Consider the following 19,131-nt stretch of genomic DNA (forward strand, 5'->3'; position numbering starts at 1 on the left):
ATCTTGCCTAGCTAAACATTCTTAGAAATTCTTCAAACTGTTATTCTAATGAAATCTTCTGCTAAATGTTAAATTTGGCCTTCAGATATTGAGTAACTCTGATAACAAGCCGACCTTTGTATTTTTTTTAGGAAGGTGTATCTGATGCTTTAATATTTTATATACAGCAATTTTTGATTTTGAATCTTCTGGGGGATCTTATGTATACTCCTATTCCTTTTAGCTAAACTCATGAAAGGGCTATCATTATGTTAGAATGATTAGCTGGACTTTTAATAAACGATGGCCGCTGTTTTGAATGGCTAGACCATGTCAGGACCACTGTTATTACATAAGCACAGTTATATATTAGCATGAACTTCTGTTTTAATTTGTCTTAATTGTTGACTCTTGAAAGGCTAGGGAAGGCAGATGAAGGTGTGATGTCTTATTATTGGAAAATGTTGTGTCTCCTGAGACCTGGGTCTGTTGATGGCCTGCCAAAGACTTTGTTTGACTCTCTGGATCTGATGCCCCTAGAGACACTTGCTTAGTCTACCTAAATGTTGCTAAGAAATACTTTGGACCTTTTCCCCATTGTGACTTTATGCCATGTAAGGAAATTGGGTCATTATAGTAGAACTTGAGAGATTAATGGAGAAGGAAAAAAGGAAAGAATGGCTACCTTCAGGGTACCCAATTTTAGCTTGAAAATTGATGACACATCTATGTAAATATGTGCAAATTATATTCAAATGCGTGGAGAGTCCTCTTAGCAATTTTATATATAGTATAACATTGTGGCACTTGGGAAAATACTGCTAGAAATTGGAGCTCTGGGTGTAGGAATCCTGAGAGTATGGAGGCTGTGGCATCAGAAGATGCTCAGATGGAAACCAGGGACCTGAGGGAAGAGAAACAGGGAAGATGGTACTAGTCCAAATATTAGGGATGAAGCAAGTGCTACAAGAGGATGGATTTTACTTAATTCAACATTTAAATGACTGTCAGGAAGACTTCATAACTTTTTTCCTACAGAGGTATACTGTTGTTTGATATGTCATCATCAGTGGTTAAATTAGTGGTTCCAATTTCTTTTTAGAATGTTTTGAATGACAGAGCATTTACTAAGTGCTTATTCTGTGCCAGGCCCTGGGCTTAGTGGTGACGATCCAAATACAAAAAAAGCAAGGTGAGATGAAAGCTCTCCTTTCAGACAGAGCCCATGGGGTTCTAGGTTTTAGGAGTCCTGGGTTCTAGGAGTGGAGACTGATGATCAGAACTCTGGCAGCCTGGTTTGAAAATAGCTTCTGGTTTTGAGCAGCATGAGTCAGACACTCCCAGCAGAGCCCAGAGGGTATGGTGGCCATTTGATTTTTTTTGTCACCTGAAAATGAATGATTTTGGTTATTTTCAACAGTTGTACTTAACCAGTATTTATCAAATACCTACTGTGTGCCTAACATTCTGCTAGGGATACAAAAAAGAAACTGAAACAGCCCCTGCCTTCAAAGATCTGTTCTTTTGGGGAGAATGGCATGTACATAGGAAATAAAATGGACCCTGTAGATCAAGTCACTTCTAGGGGGAAGCATTAGAGGCTTGTGGGAGGGACCAGGAAAGGCTTCTATTGGAAGTAGCAGTAGGCTAGAGCTTTGGAGTGAGCTAGGTATACCGGGACTTGGCAACTAGAGGCCTTCTAGGCATGGGGGATAGAGAGTTTTTCGCAAGGGGTGGAGATGGAGAATGGAATGGCCAAAGAGGATTCAAGGAGCAGCCACTTTAGACTGGAAGAGTGCATAATGCTCTGATGAGCAGTGAGCTTGGATGGTAAGGCTGCAGCCAGGCTGGAAAAATCTTTCACGTCCAACAGACAAGTTTGTATTGTGTCCTGGAGACTTTGGGGGCTGGGGTCCTCTTGGGCAGAGTGAGACCTGTGCTTGGGAAGCGTCATATTGTCAGCTATGTGGAGTCTGGATTGGAGTGGGTCGGGGGAGGCCTGAGATGCAGAGACGATTGCAGTGATTCAGGAGAGAGGCGATGAGGACCTGAAGTGAAATGGTAGCCATGGGAGTAGAAGAGGGAGATGGATGTGAGGAAAGAGAAAAATAGAAGCTCAGGGTACACATCTGGATAACTGGAAACTGGTGGTACCCTCTACAGAAATATGGAAATTAGGAAAATGAAAGAATTTAGAGGGGAAAGATCGCGAGTTTTGTTTTGGATATGCACAAGTGGAGGTACCTGTGGGACATCTCAGGCAGCTGGGTGGAGTGTTAGACTTGCAGTGAGGAAGCCCTGAGTTCAAATTTGGCTTAAGACACTTACTAGCTGTGTAATGGCAGGCAAATCATTTAACCCTGTTTCACTCATTTTCCTCATCTGTGAAATGAGCTGGAGAACGAAATGGCACCACTCCTGTATCTTTGCCAGGAAAACTCTAAAAGGAGTCACAAAGAGTCGGACACAGCGGAAACAACTGAACAACAATGACGTGGGATGTCTAGCTGAGATGTTTGATAGGCACTGATATGTGGGAGAAGGGTTCAGGAGCGATGGGGAGTAGATTGAGATCTCAGAGTTGCCTGTATAGAGGTGATGATTGAATCCATGGGAACTGATGAGATCTTGGAGTTAAGAATTTAGAGAGAGACAAGAAGATTCTGGAAAGAACACTGGGTCACACCCATGTATGTTCAGGTTTTTTTTTGCCCCAGTCATGTCTGATGCTTTGTGGCCCCATATCAGAATATTTGGCCAGGTCCTCTGCTGAGAGGGATGGCCTGAAAGAAGAGATTTGGAAATAGGATAGAGGCAATCAGGAAATACTAAAGGACTGGCACACAGCAGCAAGGAACCAGTTGAGATGTCTTACAAATTTCCAGTAGACCTAGTCATCATGGTTGTGTGACTTCCTCCATCTGCCTTCAGCAGCCTGTGTGTAGGAGCAGAGAAGGCAGATGATGGGAATAATCCAAAGTTGGGATTTGGAAAGGAATGAGCAGCAAAACAGTGAAAATATATGGAATGCAAGGGTAGGAGACAGTATAAAGTTGAACTGGTTAAGTATTGGGTTAAGATATTGAAGGGAAGAGAATGAATGAGAATGAGTGTGTGGATGGATGCAGTGCTGAGGTTGAGGTGAGGCCCCAGGTAGGGATATAGAGGCTGTGGTCAGAGGACTATCAGAATTATGGGTAGTAGAGCCAGAGTGCTTGTAGGTGGTGATGTGCTGAAGGCTGTCAACCTCTCTGCGAGTCACTTCAGTGAGAATTTGGGAAATGAATTAAAGTCAAAGTCCCCAAATATAAGGACAGCACTGGTGAGCAGTGAAGACTATGAAACAGTCAGGGAGGGAGCTTTAACAGCAACCATAAACATCTGGATGAAGTAACCACAGGGAGGCAGGGCAGAGGGAAGGGCTCTAGTCCTGCCTGATGGTCAAGGTGGGGGTAGATGGGTGGAGTGCAGAGTTGGGCCTCCAAAAGCTAGGTCAGTTTTGCCCCAGGGCTCACTCCTAGGTTGATCAGATTTTAAAATTAAGTTCTTTTTATTTTGTTTACTGAAGCTAATTGAAGTGGATATTGCACTAGTGAAGTAATTAGGAGATAGAACAATTTCAGTTTAACAGGTTTATCATGGCTATTGGGAGGATATTTTTGCCATGTTTCATTGAGAAGACAATAATTACTAAAACAATATATGTGAATGATTAAATCTAACATCAGAATTACTGTATGTTTTCTTGAGCATATTTGTGCAGTGTTTACAATTTAAGTGTTTCTGTATTTTAAACTTTAGCTATTATACCTGTTAAAAATAAAACAAAAATTAGTTTTTGATAGCCCAGCATAAGAAACTTAAGCTTGTACATCTCACTGGTCAGTATCTTTCTCTCTTTTTTCTCTACATTAACTGGAAGAGAAAGCTAAGCTTTTCATCTTTTCCAGCTCCCAAGGTATTTCTCAACTGAGAATGAGTTCATTCAAAGGAAGAAAATTTGTCTCCCTGTATAAAAAACTATGGCCATTAAGATTGGATTATTTCTTTAATAATATTTGAACACAGGACAGCTAGGTGGTATAGTGGATAGAGCACCTGCCCTGGGGTCAGGAGGACCTGAGTTCTCTGGGCAAGTCACTTAACCCGGATTGCCTTCAAAAGTGAGTGTGTGTGTACATATATACACGTAATGATAATCTTTGAACACAGATGATTGTGATTTTCACTAGAGTTCAATGGTGTTATTCAGTTCTATTGAGAATCCATTAATTATGTGAAAGCCATTTAGAACACAAAGATAAGAAGACCACATAGTCCATGACATCAAAGAGTTTGTGATCTAATAAGGAGGATGGAATGTGCACAAATAACTTTTCATATCTGACCTGTACTAGGAAAATTTGGATCCATGTGAGAACCATTAATTTGAGAGAACCCATTCATTTGTGGGGGTGAAGATAGGGAAGAGCTTAAGAGTTTCAGAATATGGTACTTAAATTGGGCATTGAAAGAGGTAAAAGGTTTGGGAAGTGGTGATTACGTCAGCAGTGAGAATCTTTCTGTCATCTTTGGAGAATGGCATAGGTAAATTCACAGAAGTGGGAGAGTAATCTAGTTTTTCAAGAGCTTCTACTATGTCAGGGGAATCCAGTAAAAGATTGGGAGATAATTGTTGTTCAGTCGTTTAGTTGTGTGTGACTCTGTGACCCTATGGATCATAACATGCCAGGCCACCCTATCCAGGGAGATGATACTGAAGCCAAATTATGGAGGTCCCTGGTTGCCTGGCTTGGTTGTCTCAGCTACTGTTGCATTCATTTGTCAGGTATTGTGTATGATGATGCGCATGTTTTTCGTTAGTAAAATTTATGTTGCTTGAGGGCAGGGACTATCTCATTTTTGCACTCATATCTCTGCTGCTTAGCATAGTAGCTGTTTAATAAAATGGTTGGTTGGTTGATTTATTGAGAGTGATTGAGATGGAAACATGCTTTAGGGCTCTATTGCATGTGAGCAGATTAGAATCTCGCAAGTCTTCTTCATCAATTAAGGATTGACTTTGTTACTAAAAGATGCCCTAATAAAATCCTATTTGTCCTATTAATAGGCTTGTTGTGACATTTATTTATAAAGTTACTGAAAAAATTTCCTCAGATATGATTTATACTAGTGATAGGTCAGCCTGTTCCGTCATGATATGTTTGGATCTTAATGTATTTTTAGACTGAATTTATATGCGCTTTTATAAAAAGAAATTAATGAGTATTAATTTAAATTATTGTTGGGGTTTCAACATTTTTGACACCCCATCTAGACTATGATAATTTGGTGCCAATCTAGAAAATTGAGAAATATAACTTAGAAATAAGAGTTTCAGTAAAATTCTAGACTAACAAAGTCTCTGGAAGGCCACAGATTTTTTGTGATTGTGGAACTTATTGAAATACCTGCATTGGTAATATTGGTCATGACTGATATGAGTCTGTAGGAGTTAGTTGAAGGATAAGCTAAACTCTGCTTCTTTAGGGACAGTAAGTTCCCTGAAGCCACTTGGAAAAGTGAGAGAGAAAATCATCCTTGTTTTTCTGTTTCTTCCCTGATGTTCTTGGTTCTTTTTTCTGTTTTCATTAGTTTGGGTAGCACAGTGGATAGAGCCTTGGACTTGGAGTCAAGAGAATCTGAGGTCAGCTGCAGACAATATAAAACACTTGGGAGTCTGTCTGCCAAGACAAATCCAAGAATTATGTCAGAGGTTCCCAAATGTATTTGGCCTACTGCCCCCTTAGAAAAAATTACCCAGCGCCCCCCCTACTGGTTTTTTGAAATGTGCATCCTTTCAAAAAATATAAAATATTTTTAAAAATAATGATGCATCTTAAATTTAATAATTTATTGTAAATTTATGGGTTTTTTCCTACATTGAAATTTTGATGATTGTAAGATGCAGTATTGTGTAATGTAACTGTATAGTATAGTATTGTAAACAAGTAATTACATGCACATATTCCTCCTGCCAGCACTTGCTTGTTAAGACCTGCTGGCAGATTTACTTGACCACTCATTGGTTATAACTTGCATTTTGTGTGTTTATTTGGAAAATAATGTAATCACTACAACTTTAAATCTGTTACACAACAGATGAAGCATACTCATAGTTTTTCAAAATTTTCTTCTCTCCTTATGCTTCTACCGCCTGCTTATTTTTTTTTCAATGCCCCTCAATTGTCCCCCTGGATTGTTTCAGTGCCCCCCCAGGGAGCAGTATCACCCACTTTGGGAGCATATGAGTTATTAATATTTTTCACACAAATAAAGACAGATCTAAACAATTGGAGGAATATTTATTGCTCCTGAATTGACTAAGCCAATATAATAAAAATGACAGTTCTTCCTAAATTTATTTGCTTATTCAGAGCCATATCAAACACACTACCAAATATTTATTTTATAAAGCTGGGAAAAATAACAAGATTCATCTGGAGGAACAAAACTTCAAGAATATCAAAGGAATCAATGAAAAAAAAACTAAAGGAAGGTGGCCTAGCAGTAACAGATCTCAAACTGTATTGTTATTTAATCATTTCAGTCATGTCTGACTCTTTATGACCTCATTTGGGGTTTTCTTGGCAAAGATAACTAGAGTGGTTTGCCATTTCCTTCTCCAACTTATTTTTCAAATGAGAAAACTGAGGCAAGCAAGGTTAAGTAACCTGCCCAGGGTCACATAGCTAGTGTCTGAGACCGGATTTGAACTCAGGTTCTCCAGATTCCAGGAGTCTAAATGTTTTATCCACTGTACCACCTAGCTACCCTGAACTTACAAAGATGTAATCAAAGCAGTGTGGTATTGGCTAAGAAAGTGTTGGATCATTGGAAGAGATTAGATACACAATTCACAGTAAAAAATGGCCATAGTAATCTAATGTTTAACACACTCAAAGATCTAAGATTTTGGGAAAAGAAATCACTATTTCATAAAGCTGATGGGAAAACTGGAAAGCACTTTAGTAGAAACGAGAGATAGACGAACATCTTATACCATATACCTAGATAAGACCAAAATGGTTATATGATTTAGACATTAAGGGTGACATCATAAGCAGATTAGGGGAGAATGGAAAATTTTACCTGTCAGATCTATGAATAAAAGAATTTATGACCAAGCAAAAGATAAAGTGGGTCACAGGAAGTAAAATTCAAATTACTTTAAATTTTAAAAGTTTTGCATAAACAAAACCAATGCAGCCAAGATTAGAAAGAAAGCAGGAAAGTGTAAAAAAAATCACAGTAAGCTTCTCTAACAAAGGTCTCATTTCTTAAATATATAAAGAATTGAGTCAAATTTGTAAGAATACAAATCATTCCCCAATTAGTAAATAGACAAAGGATATTAACAGGCAATTTTCAGATGAAGTAAAGCTATAGTCATGTAAAAAATGCTCTAAATCACTATTGATTAGAGAAATGCAAATTAATACAACTCTGAGGTATTACAACTTAACAGATTGACTAATATGATAAAAAAAGGAAAATGACAAATGTGGGAAGGGATGTGGAGAAATTGACACTAATGCAGCATTGGTGAAGTTGTGAACTGATCCAGCCATTCTGGAGAACAATTTGGAGCTATGCTCCAAAAACTAGAAAACTGTATACCCTATGACCTAGAATACCGCCACTAGCTCTAAATTCCAAAGGGATAAAAATACTTATGGGAGTTATTTTGTGGTGGCAAAGAATTGGAAATTGAGGGGATGCCCATCAGTTGAGAATGACTGAACAAGTTGCAGTCTGTGATTGTGATGAAAGACTGTTGTGCTACGAGAAGTGATGTTCAGGATGATTTTAGAAAAACCTGGAAAGACTCATGTGAACTGATGCAAAGTGAAGTGAGTAGATCCAGGAGAACATTGTATATAATAACAGCAATATTGTATGATGATCAGCTATGAATGACTTAGCTCTTCTCAAGACCATTCCGAAGAACTTGGGATGAAAAATGTTACCTGCTTGCAGAGAAAGAACTGATGGAGTCCAAATGCATATTGAAGATTAACTTTTTCACTTTATTTTTCTTGCTTTTTTTTATTTGCAACATGGCTAATATGGAAATATCACCTTTCTTACCTTTATAGTGGGAAAGAGAGAGGTGGAGGGGGAGAATTCAGAATTCAGTTTTTTTAAAAAAATTAATGCTGAGAATAAGTAAACTTGAAATTTTAAAAAGCATATGTTACAGGACAAAAAAAGCTCTAAGGTCAAAGCTGGCCTCCCACACTACCTCTGTCGCCCTAGGAAAGTCACCTGACCTCTGTGTGTCTCAATTTCTCCTTTGTAAAATGGAGGTGATAATAGCACTTCTCTCTAGCATTGTTGTGGGGAACAAATAAGATAATATTTGTAAAACACTTTGCAAACCTTTAAATGCTATACAAATGCTAACTATTGATTGGGTGGTTTGAATGTCAGAATGGCTTCCTCCTCCCCTCCCCCGCCCAGTGATGATTGGGATGTTTGAGAGAAGTGAGTGAAAGGAGTTGAGTGGGTATTTCTTGATAGTCTTGAAACTTAGCTTTTCCTTGTTTTGACTTCAGTGTCAGGAAACCCTAAGTCAGTATTTTCTTCTTCCTAGTGAAGGTTTTACATGTATAGGGACCCCAAAAGCCACTTATTGTTCAGGATTATTTGTGGTAAAGATTCACTGAAACTAGATCAGTAAAGCATTGTTAATTTGGGCCATCCACTGGAACTTGAAAATAGCTTAGTTGCAGGGAACACTTCTTTGCAGTGGTGTTCCACAGTAATGAGATTTTATTTGTATTTTGAAAATGGAGAAACATTGGCTGTGGGATGAGTGAGTAGGGGAAACTTTAGAACATCTCCATAATTTAGTTCAATCCAGGAAGTGGACAGAGGAATACTGAAATGTAGATTAAAGTGTTATCGTTTAATCACATTATGCTGTCATTTTTCCAGTTTAAATAAAGTAATTTTTATTGAGTTTTCAAAATGTCAGTAATAAAGCTTTAATGCTCAAGAGTATAGATTCATGTTTCATATACTGTAGATGCTGGACGATTATTGGATTGGACGATTATTGAATTTTGAGGCTTCTATGTTTAACACTGCCTATTTGCATGTGTATATGTAATCAAACTTGCTACATTATCTTGAGCAAATAAAATATAATTGTTACTGCTTGTAATTAATCTGTCTTATACAGTGCTTAGCTGTGTTGATGGAAATGTGATTCGTTGTTTAGATTTCACTGAAATACAAAGAAAATTGATCAAATGGATTTTTTTTCCAGTTGGATTCTGTTAGTTTTATCAGTAAATTTTAACACAGTTGAAGCTGGATCTTCTGTTAGCATGCCTCTATGTGCGTGCATGTTTAAATAAGTGTGTTGGAATGAGTTTCTTCCCTGGAAGACTTTTTAAAATGTTATATATACTACAGAACTACAATGATAAGTTGTTATACCTTTACCAGTGGCACAAAGTACATTTTAATTTGGGTTAATTCTTAGTTCAGGGTGTTGTTACTGAAGGCCTTCACTGTAACCCAGAACTGCATCATGATCCTCAGAATGGCATCATGCTCCAGTGTTAGTATAGGGTGTCACAAGTCTTAGTGTAGTTTTTAAATTTAGCTTAATATTAAAGCTTAACACTGCACTAAGACTTTTGGGACACCCCATATAATGTTTAAAGAGTACCTGGCTGCAAAGTGTAAGATCTGGGTCTTAATAGTATCTCAGCTTGGCTGTTGCTTTTTTATCTTGGACAGATGACATCTGCATCCCTCAGTTTTCCCCTTCTGAAAGGAGGGATTTGGATGAGCTGATTTTGAAGGGCTGCTTCTGGTTTCATGATTGGCCCTTCTAGGTATGATTCTAGAACCAAAAGAATGTGGCATGTTGCTGTGACTGTGATGGTGATTTTTTAGGGGAAAACTAGTTTAAATTGTGTTTTTTAAAAAATTGACTTGGGGAGAGTATGCTTTACTCCTCAGGATCTCCTGGTTTGTTGAGGTGGGGCTATCTGGAACAGCTCTGGTCCTGCACTGGTCCCCTTCAACCACAGCAAGAGGGACCCTCCTTAGTGATCTTCCTAGCCTCACGGGCTAAGAGTCTGTTTACCCCTTCATCTGCTCCCACTGTTCCAGGATTTTTCCCAGGGAGATATTCTCTGGGCTCTTCAAAGTCAACAAGGGAGGGAGATAGCAATTACTGATCATTCCGCCATCTTGGCTCTTGGAACCAAAATCGAGATTGCCTTTCTTAATAACTTCGTATTGGAGATTGGCTAGGCAAGTTGGGGAACATGAATGTAGTGGAATATTGCTGTGTTGTAAGAAACAATAAATACAATGGATGTCGAGAATCATAAAAACAGTATACCCCGTGACTCCAACAATGTGACTCCAACCATGTAAGGGGACTGATCTACAACAGAAAAACAGCAGACATACATGGAGAACTGGAATTATGACACAGCGTGGACCCAAAGAAGAGGTGGGAGAAGACCACGCTGCTGCTTTGCAGAGGTGGATGACTATGGGTGGGTCATGCTGCATACAATATCAGTCTTTTTTGATACATTGATTAGTTTTGCTGAATCTTTTTTCTTTTTTTATTCCGTGTTATAAAGGATAGTTTTCTGGGAGGGGAAAGGGAAACACTGGGTAATATAGATGATATTAAGACTATCAGTATAAACATTATATAATTAAATATATAAATGTGTCTAGTTTGTATAAATGCACATCTTGTATGTATCAGCTAATTTTATGAAAATATCAAAAGCAGTTTTGTAGGGATGTTGGGTGTTTTGTGGAAGCAGTGTTTAACTGCTTAAGGAACTCTCTGCTGTAAGCTGACATAAAAATGGGGTTTGGTTATGCTATATCAGTTATATTATTGTGAAATTACTTTAGCAAAGGCCATGTAATGTGGGACTTTGTTGACCTCTGAGAGGGTAAACATTAAGAATGTTTAAGGGAGAAGTAGCATGATGGATGTGGTAGAGCACTATTCTTGGAATTCGGAAGACCTGGTCTCAAGTCTTATTTCTAACACAAATGTGGTAGTTGTGCCACTCTTAACCTCTTGGTGCCTCAGTCAACTCTAAAGGATAGCTGGTGATCTTCCTTGGGAGAGGGCATTCCCCAAACCAATGAAATCAGTTCTGGACCATCCCTTCCCCTCAAAACAAAGCAACAACAGAGAGAATCATTGTTTTTAAACCTTGTTCATTTTTTGTTCAATTATTTTATCTTGATGACCGGTTTTTCTCCATTAACTGTGGCAGCAGAGGAGGGTGGGGAGAACCCTTGGTATATGATGTCTGTTTTTGTTGTTGAGTTGTTACAGTCATGTCCAATTCTTTGTGACCCCATTTGGAGTTTTCTTGGCAAAGATACAGGAGTGGTTGACCATTTTTTTTCTTTTGCTCATTTTGCAGATGAGGAAACTGAGGCAAATAGGGTTAAGTTACTTACCCAGGGTCACACATCTAGTAAATGTCTGAGTCCAGATTTGAACTTAGGTCTTCCTGATTTGAGTCTAGGAATCCAGTGTGTCACCTAGCCCCCCAAAATGGGATCAAGACCATACCTCCCTAGTTGGAACAGCGAGTGATGGGGAAGGGGCCCTGCTGCAGGAAGCAAGCATTCCCCCAGCATCATTCCATATTGCAGTTGCCATAGTACCCTAAAGAGTGCTCTGAGCCTCACTTTGTTTTCTAGTTGAAAAAAACTAGATTAGATTAACTGCCATATTTAATGCTCAATCACAGTTAAATTCCCCAAATCCAATTGTTGCTTTTAAAATTATTGTTATATTTTTTTTACTTTTAACTTTCTATTTGATAAAAATTAGTCTAAGTGATAAGGGAGAAGTAAGTGCTTTTATATTGTTAGAAAGTCATTTCTTATTTTCTTTTTGAGAGCCTTATTCCTTTAACCTTTTGCTCCTAGGAATCTTGCTATTTCCTTGACACCCCTGTTTCTGAACCCCGTCCTCAGCTCTCCCTGCTGAGACAGTTCACGAGTGCTTCATGGTTACTGACGACTCTTTCAGCTTTTATTTTCCATGAACTGTCTGTTGCAAAATAAGGTTGCTTTGTTTGGGGGAAAGGGAGAGAGAAACCTTCCTGAATGGAGCCGTTCCCTTTGAAGTTGGAGCACTTCAGAGACAATTGAGATGCTTTCAGGCTTCTCTCCTACCACCCAGCTTTTTCTTCTGCTAAAGCCTGCAGTGAACACTTCTGTTGATGACATCGATTTGTTGCTATGGAAATAGTGGTAATGTCACAGATTCAGCCCGGTGACTTTACTGCAGGTTCATGCAGGAGAAAGGAGTAGACTTTAGGGAAGAACCTTATTAAAACTGAAAGCTATCAATTGTGAGACGGTGAAAGGTCAATGGAGACAAGCCTGCTTCTTTTTGTAATAAAGACATAAAATTGCATCTCTTCCCACACCTTCCACCTTGGCAAATTCACTGCACACATTTGAATGCCCCAGTGTGAATTCAGGCCCAGAAACATCTTTTGTGAAACCAAGACTTTTTAAATTTCTCACTTACTCAAGACAATTTAAGTAACTTTTAACTCCAATTCTCTGTACTGAATTGCCTTTTCCCTTTTCATCCTTAGGACAAGGGCAGCAGCAAGCAGCACCAACACCAGCACCAGCACCAGCACCAGGGCCAGCAGTTAATCCAGTAGCCAACAAGCCCCTGCAACAGAGTGGGAGTTCAGGGCTGGGTAAGTCCTGCCCTTGGCTGAGCTATAGATGACTACTTTGCATGGTGCTTGCCATGGAGTCTAGGGCAAAAGGAGGCTAAAGGACACTTTTCTTGGAAGATTTAAAAATAATTCAGATTCTTATTGTAAAATGCATGCTGGAAAGAAAAAGTTAAAGATCAAGACCTTTAAAGGGAACTTAGCCATCCATCATTTTAAGTGATGTGCTGCTAATCTTAGAAGTTCAGAGTTTACCTTAGAGTTTCTCACACTTCCTTGGGTTTTATATCCTCTTACTTTTCTGTTCATTTGCATACCTTTTAAAATTCTTATCTTTTAGCTAGTTCTCCACCATCTGCTTCATTAAATTTAGTTTCTGTGTTTTCCATTTTAGTTTCTCTTGGATTTTTATCTTTTGCTTGAAGAACCATATCATTTATATTGGTCAGTGTCTCCATTTTTCAGTTTCATTGGAAAACGTTTTCTTCTTCTGGTTTTCTCTATAGAAGATCCAAGACTTTAATTGAATCTTTTTGTTTGCTTTTTTTGGCCTTTACTTGAGGAACCTCCAAATTGGAGTCCATGATTTGTAGAATTTGGTTGGGTCTATTTTTAGGGTTTTTTTCTCTCACTGCTTCACCAGAAATTACTGTGTCTCTACCTCCTCTACCCCCACATCTTTCTTAAGAGTTGTTGTTTTCTGTTTTTCAATGCCAGCATTCTGAGAGGAGCAAAATTAAAACCTTGATATTTTTCAGGATACGCATGATGCATTGACATTAGGTGCATTTGGTGATCAGAATGCTTCTATGGAACTCTTCTCCTGCTCTCCTAGAAAGTCAGCTTCTAGGACTTCAACTGGTTAACTCCTCTTACCACTTTTGTGTCCCTCTCATTGCTTGTGTGATTATTGTCTGACTGTAGAGTCAATTTTCAAATGTTTGTAGTGCTGAATGGCTGCACTGTCATGGGGCATCAAAACAAGGCTAGGCCAGAAGTCATTTCCATTTTACTTAGACTGTTTCATATGCTTTTCCCTCAGACACAGCTTCCCAATATCTTTGATACTTTGGATAGAGGATTTCATCAGTGTGTGTAATCATTTCATTGACATATTGGAGCCCCTGCATAGCTTCTCATTCTGTGTGATTCTTGTCCATGTTGTTTCACGTGTCCTCCATGAAGTATTTAACCGACTTGGTTAAATTTGATGCTGTTTTCTTGTTCTTTCAGTATCTCAGGGGGACAGTATCTGTCTTGTGCTGTCCATCGATTATCTCCTATTCTTGATATGTGACCAGCCCGCTTCCTGTTCCCATCATGTATGTGAACAATAAAATGCCTTTTTTACCTTTTCTTGTATTCAGGTCATTATCATTGGTCACATACCACAACCTACTTGTACCCATGACTGTCTTCAGTTAATCCTAAGATTAGTTCCTGCACCCCAAACCTGCATGAACTGGGTAGTAGAATGAGACACATGCTTTGTGTTGGGAGAAGCCAAACTGGCTGCAGATATTCCCTGAAGAGGGTGTTATGGGCTTGCCTTGTTGAGAATTACTGCTGTTGGTGCCACATTTGTGTCCCTTGGCTGGCCTGGTAGAATAAAACTTTTTGAGGTCAAGGTCTGTGTCCTTTCCTTACTCTGTACCTCAAATATCCTGACCAGTGTTGAGCACTCAATGGGTAACTTGCTTAGTGCGTGATAGGGTTCCATTTTTTTTTAAATCAACCTTTTCTGAGAATATTTTGTTAATTTATAGTTCTGGTCTTTACAGAAACTGAATATATGTGAGAGAAGAGACTGAGCTGCTAAGGAACATTAGTTACTGCTGTGCTTTCTCCAAGGGAGCATAGAATGTGGCCTGGGCTGGGTGGTATCAGAGCTGCTCCTCTTCATGTAGGTGTCCTGTGCTCAAGGTCTGCTTCAGAGCACTGACTTCATGCCACAGTCTTCCTTAGCATCAATAAGACAATATCTTAGAATTTTTTTTTTTTGTAACAAAAGGACAGTTTTGCCAGATAGTAACTCCTTTATCTGAGTGATAGCCCCCATCTCCCTAGGTCCACAGGCACTTTTTTCTTTTGCCTCTTATCACCTCAATATCATACTGTTTTCATTAAAAAAGGTTGTATTTGCTTTTCTGTGATCTTATGCATGGCCAGTACTCCCAAATAAGGGTTAAAGAATAGGATTGGAAAGGATTTGACACTACTTCTCCAGCTCCTATTATACTTTTCCAAGCCTTTCTCTGCAACTCTCAACCATTACTGTATGGATAGATATGAGAAGTAACCTGAATGTATTTCCTACTGTTTTATATAATTCTCATCATGGAGCTGGTCATAAATACAAATGTTATACAAGTTAAATGGTATGAAGACTTTTGGTGTTTGTGTATATTTTAAAGGTTCCGCGGCACCTAAGAGCTTTGGTGTTTCAAAGACATCTGGTAAAGTTGGAAGCACTAGTCTGAGCACTCCTGGAGGATCCCAGTTGAAAGTTGTGCCCATTGCCAGCCTGAACCCATACCAGTCCAAGTGAGTTGTGAGACCTGCCAAGTTCAAGATGTCTTTCCTTATCATTAAAAGTGGTTTCTGACTTGTGTGCCAACTATAGAGATACCAGATGTTTGTGGAGATTTTGTTATTGGATCCGATTTCTTAATTTCTGAATAATCTGTCAGCTTTTTAAAAAAATTCCCTGACACCTAAGATTGTAAAAAAGGAGAGATGTGTAAAACTTCATAAAGCAAGCAAATAATGGAGGTTATTATACTGAAAAATACTAATCCTTTAAAAAAAATCATCTCATAGTAATTGAAAGAATTGCATGTCAGTCTAAATTTAAGCCCCCTCCCTATTTAACTCCTCCCTATACATGCCCTACTCCTAAATGAAGTCTTTTTGAAAGGGAAAAGAAATCTATTTTGTGTTACACACTGGAAACCAAATCTGATTATGAATAAATTTGGGTTTTATATAAGCCATAAAGGGATGTAAAGCATAGCCTGTATTCAGACCAGTACAGCCTCAGCAGTGAACATTGGTGTCCATTGACAATGCTGTGCTTCTGGATACCCACCTGCCACAGGAGATTGTCATCCTCAAAATAGATAATGGTGATGATCTTGGTTAAAATTGTCTGTATGTTGCAGACTGCAGTGCAGTTTTGTTAATCTGGATTAATCTGTTAAATCAGATTAACCTGGGCAGTTTAAAAAGACTACTTTTCTTCTCAAGTGTGTGCATAATACCTTTACTTTTACAGCTCCCTTTGAGGTAAGAAAGTGTATGGGGATTGTAAGAGGCCTTCCTTGCAAGTTAGTTTCTTCACTCGAAACAACGTGAGATCTTTGTAAGGTGCTTTGTACTCTTTAAAGCACTATGTACATTTTGTCATCATCATTATCATTGTCATCATTGTTATCAAGATCCTATTTAGAAGAGCAGGACCAAAGTCAGATCTATTCTCGTGAGATCCTTTGGGTGGGTTGTTTTGTGTGTGACTGATTCCATAGACCATAAGTTTGTGTTTACTTCTCCATGCATCAGAAGCAGGACATGAATTTGACATCATTTGTAACAGTTCACAAAATTAAAAAGAGTTGATAAATTACAAGTGTTGATTGATGGGGACTGGATTTTTTAGTTTAGGGCCTTTCATTAAGGATCTGTTGCTGCCTTGGTTTATTTTTGGAGAGGAAGATGGATTATACATCTACTTCTTTGAGCGCATAAGTTAACATTTTATCATCTTGTCTACTTTGTTTTTTGCTTTTTCTATAAACTGACATCCTTGTATATTCTCTTGATCAAAATGCCTGCCCAATGGACAGAGATGGCCTAGAGAGGAAGGCCATTGTGGGGTTGTGGGGGAGATGCCATGTTTTCTTTGAATAGGATTCTCTGAACATTTGGTATTTATTTGTTTCTCAGGTGGACTATTTGTGCTCGTGTTACTAATAAAAGTCAGATCCGCACCTGGAGCAACTCCCGAGGGGAAGGGAAGCTTTTCTCTATAGAAATGGTTGATGAAAGTGTAAGTTGTGCCTGTCGCTTGGGGAAACAGGAGCAGCTGATCCCTTGAACAACAGAGGCCTCATCTCTTTGCCTGTCTGTCCAGTGGAAAGCCAGAAGAAGCAAAAGGGAAAATGACCCAGACTGTGCTATATTGATACTCTCTGGGGTTGAGAGTCATAAATAAGACTTTGTTTCTTAGTCTTAAATGAGAGCATTTAGAATTGTTGGAATTTAGACTTCTGAATGCGTGAATGATCCCTTGGGCAGTAGGACCAAGAAGCATTGTCTGGCTCTTGGCAAGCAAAGTGGCAGCACTGGTGTGCTGGTTTCTACTTGGGAAATCATTGGAGCACTGCAGAACTTGGGGGTGTACACAGGGTCCCTTATTCCATGAGACAGCCATCTTGTTAGTTAAAGGACTTAAGGGAAATGGCTTCTGACTGTGGCCTTTTTCATATGGTTTATCCAAACAAAATGATTGGGTGGTTTGGTGGAGTGAGAAGAAATTCTAGACTAGTTTGGGGCAGGAGCAAAGATTCCTATTAGAGACAGAACCAGAACTTGAGTCTTGTGACAACCCAACAGTGGCTTTTTAGCTGCTGAGGCAGTGTAGGGCAATGAAAAGGTCTTTGGCCTAGGAGTCCAGAGACCTGCGTTCAAATCCTGGCTCTACTAGAACCACTTAAGGACTATGTGACAGTCATTAAACCTCTCAGAGGTCATGTGTATACCTAAGGTGCACCACTGAAGCTCTCCCCCTTAGCTCTTTGAGTGAATAATTGAGGGGATTGGAATAGATGAGTGCTTGGGTCCTTTTTAGGTCTGAATTTTTATGATTCTAACCTATCTTTGATGGGATATTTCCGCCATTTATTTCCATTTTTGACCTGTCAGCTGCCCTGTTAACTGACAGTGAAAGTAAAAATTAAGGGTACTAGCAACTTTTAAAATCAGTTTATTGGTCTGGCATTAGTTGCCATGTATTTAAGTAACAGTTGTCATGATATATTTGGCAGATATAAGGCAATACCTAATTTGCAGCAAAACTGGTGAATCTCTAATTTCCTAACTGTTTTACATGGGAGTAAAGGGTGGGGAATGTTGGACCAGTTTGAATTATTTCTACCCAGAGCTGTTTCTTTTTTGTGTGTTGATATATGAAACTTAGTTGAATTTTATTCTTTGTTGTTCCTAACCCCAAATTAGTAAGGCTTGGTAATGGAATCAAGTAGTTGAATAACTGAAAAACTGTAAATTGTATAGAATCCCAGAATGTCAAAATTAGAATCAGCTTGTGCTCCACCTAGTCTATCCCTTCTGTAACACTCATCAAGGGTTCTGGACACCTTTTACTTGGAGAGTTGTGGAGGGAGGGGATAGCTCTTCTGGGACTGCCCATTCCACTTTTCCACAGCTGTAATTGTTAGGGAGTTTTACTCTACTTGGAACTGATTTTACATACATTTGGATGTTTCTTGGCTGCCCATGCAAGCCTAATAGTGAATTCCATGCCTGTTGTGATAACTGGTCTGGCAAGACTCTACATAGAACTAACTGCTTCACATATTTTTCTTGCAGGGTGAGATCAGAGCTACTGCTTTCAATGATCAAGTAGACAAGTTCTTTCCCCTCATTGATGTGAATAAGGTATAGTCTGGAACTAGAAGTATTGAGTCACAGTTGCTCATTCAATTAAAAATTAGCTGAGTGCTGGAGTGAGCATGAGGAGATGGGGATCTTGATGATTATTCAAGTTATTCACACCCCTGGTTTGAGATCTTGTGGCTTGACATCTCTTTGTAGGTGTATTACTTCTCCAAAGGCACCCTGAAGATTGCTAATAAGCAGTTCACAGCTGTTAAGAATGACTATGAAATGACCTTCAGTAATGAGACCTCGGTTGTACTTTGTGAAGATGCTCATCACTTACCCACAGTACAGTTCGACTTCACGGTGATTGGGGACCTGGAGAGCAAGGCTAAAGACTCACTTGTAGGTAAGCACATGCGGTTTAAAAAAAAAAAAAAAGCTGTGATACTGGGCAGTCACTGGCTTAATTATGCAAATGTGTGAGGAAGGCAGGGCAATGCAAGCCTGGGGTCCTTTAGATCTCATCTTTGGGAAGGCTGTTTTCCAGCTGGGATCTGTAAGCATCCCTCACTCAAATATGGTGCCTCCATTTCAGACATCATTGGAGTCTGTAAGAGCTATGAAGATGCCAGTAAAGTTGTCGTGAAATCTTCCAACAGAGAAGTTTCTAAGAGGAACATCCATTTGATGGACACGTCAGGGAGGGTGGTGACAACAACTCTGTGGGGAGAAGATGTAAGTCACTATACTACTCAAGAGTTTCAACAGAGGCATCCCATGGGAT

The 19,131-nt window shown here is 39.1% G+C and overlaps 1 protein-coding gene across 1 annotated transcript in view; it reads left to right on the top strand.

The window, feature by feature from the left end:
- The window catches only part of RPA1 (replication protein A1), a 67,774-nt gene that overhangs the window by 13,879 nt on the left and 34,764 nt on the right, over positions 1-19,131 (top strand). Inside the window, exons 6-11 of the mRNA XM_072639953.1 lie at positions 12,642-12,752; positions 15,146-15,275; positions 16,674-16,776; positions 18,336-18,404; positions 18,561-18,753; positions 18,943-19,082. Coding sequence (XP_072496054.1) covers positions 12,642-12,752; positions 15,146-15,275; positions 16,674-16,776; positions 18,336-18,404; positions 18,561-18,753; positions 18,943-19,082 — 746 coding nt within the window. The remainder of the gene's footprint in view (positions 1-12,641; positions 12,753-15,145; positions 15,276-16,673; positions 16,777-18,335; positions 18,405-18,560; positions 18,754-18,942; positions 19,083-19,131) is intronic.

Source organism: Notamacropus eugenii, chromosome 2, assembly GCF_028372415.1.
Source record: "Notamacropus eugenii isolate mMacEug1 chromosome 2, mMacEug1.pri_v2, whole genome shotgun sequence".
Taxonomy (NCBI): Eukaryota; Metazoa; Chordata; class Mammalia; order Diprotodontia; family Macropodidae; genus Notamacropus; species Notamacropus eugenii.